Genomic DNA, 9,248 nt, shown 5'->3' with positions numbered 1-9,248 from the left:
ATTTTGGGTCCTGCTTACACAAGTAGGTCTTACATTTTCCCTCTTTTATTTCCAAATACACTGCTGCCCCCTACTGCTGTGGAGAGTTAGTGCACTCTTTTCTTAAGCACACAGGCACTTCATCAGGGAAGAGGTCTGGCACAAACTGTAAGGCAAATCCTATATTAGAAGTCACTCAGATGACAACGCAAGTCCAACATTTACAGCACTGGGTTTAGACGAATCTTTGCGCCATTAGCAGCTCTATTTTTATTAACAGGCCTATACTGAAATGTTGCAAGAAGTCTAATGAGTGTCTTCATAGTCAACAGTTCACTCAACAAATCTAATGAGGGTGTTTTTATTTGCTTTTGAATAACATGTTAAAGTGTTGACGTGCACGAGATCGTCTCGTTTTTAATTACGCAAAGACAGACAACAATTATGAACTGTTACTTTCTAATTAGTTAATGAGAAACAGGCCCATGTACGTGTCTTGGTACGCGAGAGATGAATTCTGACAATATGCTTATATGCAAAAACAATTATAAGTTATTTTCTGAACGACAATGACATGGCATCTCATTTAACATTTAATGGAACCGCTCAGTCAGACGAACCTGCCAGATTAGACGAGATCAATGTGGCCGACTCCTAAATCGACTGCAATGAAGCTGACTGAACCATGACTTACTGAAGGAATGTGGGATGTGTAATGACACTTCTGTGGATCCAATAAATTATTTGTTAGAATAAAGAAGATATTTGGTCAAATCAAAAAATATCACTTTATTTTGACAAAATAATAATTATTATTATTATAATGTCTATATAATACATACAGCACATAAAGCAAATATATTCTATGTTGTTCACCTACAGAACCCCCCCCCAAATACAGGGGACTGGCGTTGGAATCTTCAGCTGGTAGATGACCCTAGAAACATAATACAATAATAACAGACCACGTGCCCAAAAATAAACTGCTGCTGTCAAAAATATAGTAGCTAAGGCAATTCAAAGTAGTTTGACATTTACACATCACATATAAATCATTCTAAAACATAATAATAAATGCACAACATAGAATGAATGATCTGCTTTAGACAAACATAAATGTTCTATATTTTCTTGAACAAAAAGCCTTCTCCATATATACATGGCACATAAAACTCAAACTGAAGCGTGCAAGACCATGGAAAAGAAAAATATGCAAAATATGGGTCCCCAAGACCAAACTGTCCATAGTGAAAGAATTAATGACTGCAGTTGGCCAGAAACTGGAAGTACAGGATAACACACCACGCGGTTATACGAAAATAACTGCTCACATTCTGACCAATCAGATTCGAGAACTCAACCACGTTGTGCTACAAGCTGTATAGAGTGTCTTTGTATAGTGTAGGAATAACAAACCAGTCAGTAATTATACTTCATTTAATTTCTCCTAACTCGATATACTGAGCGATGTTCAACCTCCGTCAGAAGTGTGAGAGTAGAAATAAATACAGAAAAATAGAAAATCTCTGAGGAATGAGACTGATGGAAAGTATCATCTGGCTTTTGGAGTAAATGGAGTTTAATCAATTCCTCCACTGTCACAAGCTGGAGAAGTAATGGTCTTTTAGTAAGGGGCACACAAGAATTTGGAGGGTTTGGAGAACTGAGGACTGGGATTGAGCCCCAGTGAGATAGAGACATAGCGTGTTATCTTTTCTGCTGCAATGGTAGAAGTAAATGGAGCTGCTGTCTCAAAACAGTGTTGTTGAGGTCGAACAGAAAGTGAGGCAGTGAACCTCTGATCAGTTCTTCCATCGGCGCAAACTGCAGAAGCTGCCTGTCCGGTTCGAGCGTTCTCATTTGGTCCAGGACGTCCTGGAGGATGGTGTTGATCTGAGGCACAGAGGAGAACCCCGCACACAGCAGCACAACAGGTGGGCCGCAAACGGGCCGACGGAAACCGATCGACTGGAAGCAGAGATGGAGAGCGAGAACCAGAGATGCGGTGAAACGGGTCAAAGCTGAGCACAATGGAACCACCAGTGCTGATCCTTCAGAAAGTCCACACAGAGCTGAACACACACTGCTCAGTAGCTTGTGTTGATGAAGCGGATCTCCATCGTGCAAAGTGGAAACGCACAACTCTGGGTAGGACGGGCCTGGACAGAACCGCGGCTGTAGCTGGTTTCCTGAAAGTGGTACATCCTGCCATGACTGGTTCCCAACCAACACTAAGCAAGAAACAACATTTGGATGGTTGCAGAGTTCATTTAATATGGATGCAGGAGATGAAGTCCTCATGGAGCAAGATCTGCATGCTGGTGTGGTTTGGGCCAGTGGCTGTTCCTTCAAGCCCACGGTCCGCTCCTCTAAAGCTTCATTAAGCAGATCGAGTAACTCCGGATCACAGAAAGCAGAGCTGCGTACTTTTGGGAGTGCTGCTCCCATGTGACTAAACCACGCGTTTAAGTCACACTCAGCCACAGGACCAGCAAGTACAGAATGATGTCCTTCCTCAACCTGAAAATGTTCCTCTATCCATGCCTGGTAAGGTCCATGTGCAAGACGCTCCCTCCATTCCTTAAACTGCATCTCCTTGCGCTGGTTAAAAGATCCCATTTGCTTCCTCGGGCACGGCTTCCCCCAGGCCAGCGACCCACCTCGGCACACCCAGCGTTTGCGTGGTAAGGACTGCACCTGAAAACGCTCAACATAGAACTGCGCAGCACATTCTCTGAGCTGATCTAAACGATTGCGTTGCTCAGTGGTCATACTGGTGAAGAGCTGCAGGTTCTCCTGGATGGTGTTGACCTGTAGCATGTGGAAAAATGCGCAGATTTCCTCATGCTGCCTGAGAAAAGAGTGAGGAATGCAGCTTTTTGGAAATAGCGCAACCGTAGAAACCATATCTGGACCGTAGTTACGGATCAGCTTTGAGAGCAGCGGCCGGACGGTGTCTTTGGATTTGAAGTGCAAACACACGACGTAGACCTCAGAATTCCCGGATTTACTAGTCGCAGGTTTGAAAACGTGAACCACGCGAAAGCAGCACGCAAGGAGGTAAAGCAGGCAAATGGACGAATGCTCAAAAAGCGTGAACATCTTCAGGACAAACGAGCCTCCAGGGGCAAGTAAGAGTAAAGCGCACACGGTTTCACAGTACTGCAGCGGAGCCACTAAACTCTCCTGCTCTCCCGGGTCACCCTGACAGTCAAAGCTTCCGTCCGCAGTGACCAAATCCACACTGCGCATGTTACCAACAAATACCTGCAGCTCCAGCAAATGCTTCTGAAGCATGATGTCACCGGTGTTGTCCGAGCCGAAAAACCACCAAGGGAGAGTATGAGCGATGAGTCTGTCATCCGCAATAGTGCGACTCCGTCCGTTAGCTTCGTGATACGGATTCAGTGTGTTAGCAGCCCAGGTCCAGTCGCAGTACAGCCTGCTGGTTTGAAGGAAGTGATTAAGCGCGGCAATAAATGCTCCAGGAGCTTCGCACAAATGGACCGAGTTCAATTCACCGTTTCGCAGTGCCGTTTCTGACAGGAGTTTGAAGCTTCCTTGGATCTCGTAGAATTTCGCCCAGGCCTGAGTGCAAAGCTCTGCATTGGCAGTCTCGCGGAGGTTGGACGTAATGGTACCCGCTCTGTTGGTGGAGCAGGTGTGCTGGTGCCACACTGCCAAATCTTTGTCACTGAGCTGATTTTTCACCTCGTTTAAGGAGTTTTTCAGAGTCTGCAGAGGTGGATGACTCCATGGCCGGTCACGGAGCACCGCGCTGGGGTCCGGTAAGCACCATTCGTCTCCGGGTGGAGCACTGTACTCTCTCACCTTGTTAAAAAGCTGCTTCACCTCTTCCAGAATCGCATCGTCAAAAGGCTCAGGAGTGTCCGGCTTGTCTGGAGGCAGTCGTTTTTTTGCGCTGCGTCCCCTGCTCATCCTCCGATCCTGCAACGGGGTATCATAAACAGGAAACACATTAAGTTCATGCTGCATGAATACATCACTGCTGTGTTTTCCTTACACTTATCATTCAGGTCAACCGACAACCTCAATACAAAAGCTTAACCATTTCCTATACCACACATTTAACGCAATATTTACCCTTTTACATGTACAATGTTTTACAGCCTACTCAAGTTCCTGCATAATCTAATATCAAATGTAAATACCTTACAAAAGAGTACTGTAAACACATGAAAAAAAAGTTTCTTACAAAACGAACAGACTTTTAAACTTTCTATTTGGGAGGGGGGACTGAAGAACGAACCGTCTAACTGTTATATGAGAGAATAACTGCACTTCACCTATATATCTTATCCCCACACAGCCGACGGATAACAAGCCGCGTGACCGCTGTGTGAAGCGCGGAGTCCGGTGTAGCTGATCAGGAAAGACCCGTGGTCGCGTTCCGGGCCTGCTAACCAGGAGCAGCTAAACACTGTTCTGTCTTCTCAGCGGGCGTTTTGCTTGTTTTTCTTTTTTTTTCCCTTTCAACCGCACGCATTTAAAAACAAAACACGACAAACTCAAACAATAATGTTTTGTCCTAAATGTATACTAGCAAAACATTTATACACTGCTTACCTTGGAAAACATTAAGGCGCGTTTAACACGGGTGAAGACATACTGTTTGGGATTGAGAGCAAGGTTGCCCAATATTTCCAACTAAATTCCCCATTTATGTGCACGAATAAATAAATGATAATATGCGATAGTGTCTGTTATGTTCAACTTTGTTTATATATTTCATTTATTTATTTCATATATATACACATTATATATATATATATATATATATATATATATATATATATATATATATATATATATATATATATACACACACACACACACACACACACACATGTATGTATATATATGTGTGTGTGTGTATATACATATATACACATTTTATATATATACACAGTAGCTCACAAAAGTGAGTACACCCCTCACATTTGTGTAAATATTTGATTATATCTTTTCATGTGACAACACTGAAGACATGACACTTTGCTACAATGTAAAGTAGTGAGTGTACAGATTGTGTAACAGTGTACATTTGCTGTCCCCTCAAAATAACTCAACACACAGCCATTAATGTCTAAACCGCTGGCAACAAAAGTGAGTACACCCCTAAGTGAAAATGTCCAAATTGGGCCCAAAGTGTCAATATTTTGTGTGAACACCATTATTTTCCAGCACTGCCTTAACCCTCTTGGGCATGGAGTTCACCAGAGCTTCACAGGTTCCACTGGAGTCCTCTTCCACTCCTCCATGACGACACCACAGAGCTGGTGGATGTTAGAGACATTGTGCTCCTCCACCTTCCGTTTGAGGATGCCCCACAGATGCTCAATAGGGTTTAGGTCTGGAGACATGCTTGGCCAGTCCATCACCTTCACCCTCAGCTTCTTTAGCAAGGCAGTGGCCGTCTTGGAGGTGTGTTTGGGGTCGTTATCATGCTGGAATACTGCATACTGATCATGCTCTGCTTCAGTATGTCACAGTACATGTTGGCATTCATGGTTCCCTCAATGAACTGTAGCTCCCCAGTGCTGGCAGCACTCATGCAGCCCCAGACCATGACACTCCCACCACCATGCTTGACTGTAGGCAATACACACTTGTCTTTGTACTCCTCACCTGGTTGCCGCCAAATACGCTTGACACCATCTGAACCAAATAAGTTCACCTTGGTCTCATCAGAACACAGGACATAGTTCCAGTAATCCATGTCCTTAGTCTGCTTGTCTTCAGCAAACTGTTTGCGGGCTTTCTTGTGCATCATCTTTAGAAGAGGCTTCCTTCTGGGACGACAGCCATGCAGACCAATTTGATGCAGTGTGTGGCGTATGGTCTGAGCACTGACAGGCTGACCCCCCACCCCTTCAACCTGTGCAGCAATGCTGGCAGCACTCATACGTCTATTTCCCAAAGACAACCTCTGGATATGACGCTGAGCACATGCACTCAACTTCTTTGGTCGACCATGGCGAGGCCTGTTCTGAGTGGAACCTGTCCTGTTAAACCGCTGTATGGTCTTGGCCACCGTGCTGCAGCTCAGTGTCAGGGTCTTGGCAATCTTCTTATAGTCTAGGCCGTCTTTATGTAGAGCAATAATTCTTTTTTTCAGATCCTCAGAGAGTTCTTTGCCATGAGGTGCCATGTTGAACTTCCAGTGACCAGTATGAGGGAGTGTGAGAGCGATGACACCAAATTTAACACACCTGCTCCCCATTCACACCTGAGACCTTGTAACACTAACAAGTCACATGACACCGGGGAGGGAACATGGCTAATTGGGCCCAATTTGGACATTTTCACTTAGTGGTGTACTCACTTTTGTTGGCAGCGGTTTAGACATTAATGTCTGTGTGTTGAGTTATTTTGAGGGGACGGCAAATTTACACTGTTACACAAGCTGTACACTCACTACTTTACATTGTAGCAAAGGGTCATTTCTTCAGTGTTGCCACATGAAAAGATATCATCAAATATTTACACAAATGTGAGGGGTGTACTCACTTTTGTGAGTTACTGTGTGTGTGTGTGTATATATATATATATATATATATATATATATATATATATATATATATATATATATATATATATATATATATATATATATATATATATATTGCTTGTTTTAAATAATATATAATGTTCAACTTTTTAAAAAATACATATATAATGTGCAAGCAGCAAATAGGTGATAAGTATATTGGGGCAGTGGTTACTTAGCGGTTAAGGCTCTGGGTTACTGATCAGAAGGTTGGGGCTTCAAGCCCCAGCAGTGCCAGGCTGTCACTGTTGGGCCCTTGAGCAAGGCCCTTAGCCATCTCTGCTCCAGGGGCACTGACCCTGCTGACCCTGCGCTCTGCTTCCTAACATGCTGGGGTATGTGAAGAAAAGAATTTCACTGTGCTGTAATGTGACCAATAAAGACTTGGATTTGGGCAGTTTCTCCCATTCCTCCTAGCAGGTCATCACAAGCTCAGTCATATTGGGGAAATGGGGAGTGTCTGTGAGCCTCCACGTTCGGTTCTCTCCACAGGTGTTCTATGGGGTTCTAGCCTTTGACTGCGCCACCCGAGGACATTCAGAGATTTTCCCCAGCTCTTTCTCAATATGCGTTCGTATGCAATCTTGCGTCCTCTTGTACTCATTCTACGTCGTCATCATCCACTCCCAAAGTTCAATCCCAATACTCAAGAACGCAAGTAGCAGGGATGCATGAAATTACCTGGATGTGTTCTTGATATCGAGGATGCATCAGATGCAGATTTGAAGTCCCAGAAGTCACTGCGGCAAAAAAACACGACTGGAGACGGAAGCCTGATCCATAACATAGTTGTAACGCCTTTTTAACGACAATAATCGAAATATACGCCTTAAAACAACGATTTTGATATGATTTATTTATATGAGGTTGTTGAATTAGCTAACGGTGAACTCGTTGGTTTAGTTTTTAGTGTAACTTTTGGTTAAGCAGCCATTTAAGAGTAAATCTGTTAACCAGCTGAAACGTATTTCTTAGGGAGCACTGAAGAGATAAGGACCCTGTCCCACTACTAGAAGTGTACTGGGATGGTCCCCTGTGTAACAGAAAACGATTGCAGCACATTTTCATTCTTGTAAAGATGCATTCTCCTGTCTCCTTTGCTTCCGAGCTCGTTGTTCCAAGGTACGAGCCTTAGGATTCTTAGGATTGAGAAAGAGATCGAGTCACTGTCATGCTTCGCATTCTTTCCATCCCTGCCACTGAGAAGCTCCCCCATAATATGATGCCGCCACCACCATGTTTTACTGTAGGGATGATTTTAGCCAGTTTATTAGCATTACCTGGCTTTCACCAGATGTAGCACTTTCAGTTCAGTCCAAATAATTAATCTTTTGTTTCGTCAGACCAGAGAATCTTTATCCTCATGCCTGCCATCCGCGTTCTACTCAGAAAGTGGCTTCCGTTTAGCCGCTATACTATTAAGGCTTACTTTCCCTCCTGTGGTATCTTTTCTCACACATGATTTTATAATCTATTTTCACTCCCCTAATCCAGAGCATATGCAACTCTATAATCATCAGCATTAATCAAATGGTAACATTAGCTACACTTAATAAACACAAATTGCAAATAGAGGCAAAGTGTCTGTAATGATGCTCACGATTTCATTTGATTATCTTAATTACGCTTAAAGTCGTAGTGCACTCAGGCATATTTCTCAGCTTAAAAACAAACAAGAAAGCAAATAAATAAATAAATACATACACACATACGCCTCTCTTCATTGCAGGGAGGAAAAAAAGCAGTTCACTTTGTATGCAAATGAAACTTAATTTAACACAATGGAATGTTCTCTTGATGCATTGTGTAGCGTGACAACAAAGCGAACACAGACAATAAAAGAAGGTGGGTTATGGAGATAAGCAAAACTATTTGGTTGAGGCATGAGCCACGTCAACAGAGTTAAAGACCTCGACTGGGACATCAGAATGCTTTAGGTATTTCATCCAACTTTAACAATAACACATTTATAGTCAATTTTGTTGCATGTAACAGAGGGGAGCTGGCTGGCGGGTGCGAACTGACAGACGATTTGGAGAAACTGGGGAGAAAATGTGGAGAATAAGTTGAGGTTTAACAACCCTTTACCCCTGCTAAAAGACAAAGTGTCATTCTTTCCGATAGTTTCCACAGTGGGATGAACAATGTCGTACATCACGTCAGAGCTACAGGCGTGAACGTGACGTGGTGCTTCTTGTATGTTAGGGTGTGGCCACTAAACAGAAACATTTCCTTTCTCCCTGTGAAACACAACTGTAACTGAAATGAAAGTCACATATAATTACATTTAGTAATTTGAGAAAGACACAGATAGATAGATATATGGGTGAGCACTTGTAGCACTGTCAGCTCATTTAACAGCTCTGTGCTTGGATTGGATTCTGTATCATTTGTATAAATCTAATGAACCTGATGAAAAATCATGTTACTATTACTATTTTTTTGGAGATTTAAAAAAAAAAAATGACGGGATTAAAAATTCTCAAATAAAAGGTGTTTTTGGGCTCAATTCCCATCAATATTATGAATGTTTTTAATTACTGAGATTTTATAAATAAAATAAAAAAGATATTTGTAAGTTATGTACATGTATATTGTGACATTACACCGACAGCACGAGCTCATTATAATCTCATTGGAAGTGCTCCATGTGACTGGGATCTCCTGGTTTCAGCTCTTCCCCCTGTGCAGTGTGTAA

General features: G+C 42.8%; 1 protein-coding gene across 2 annotated transcripts; it reads right to left on the bottom strand.

Moving 5' to 3' along the window:
• Positions 1–865: 865 nt before the first annotated feature.
• Positions 866–4,702, bottom strand: cmtr2 (cap methyltransferase 2). 2 transcript variants are annotated; one of them, XM_047158261.2, is made up of 3 exons: positions 4,567–4,607; positions 4,287–4,469; positions 866–3,927 (listed from the first exon to the last, which is right to left on the bottom strand). In XM_047158261.2, exon 3 carries the CDS (start codon positions 3,916–3,918, stop codon positions 1,687–1,689), a length of 2,232 nt encoding a protein of 743 aa, XP_047014217.1. In that variant the 5' UTR covers positions 3,919–3,927; positions 4,287–4,469; positions 4,567–4,607; the 3' UTR covers positions 866–1,686. The 2 variants fall into 2 exon arrangements, with proteins under 2 accessions (XP_047014217.1, XP_017332980.1); XM_017477491.3 differs by lacking the exon at positions 4,287–4,469 and having other exon boundaries at positions 4,567–4,702.
• Positions 4,703–9,248: the final 4,546 nt, after the last annotated feature.

Source organism: Ictalurus punctatus, chromosome 10 (genome assembly GCF_001660625.3).
Source record: "Ictalurus punctatus breed USDA103 chromosome 10, Coco_2.0, whole genome shotgun sequence".
NCBI classification, from domain to species: Eukaryota; Metazoa; Chordata; class Actinopteri; order Siluriformes; family Ictaluridae; genus Ictalurus; species Ictalurus punctatus.
This window is presented reverse-complemented; position numbering and strand designations above follow the sequence as displayed.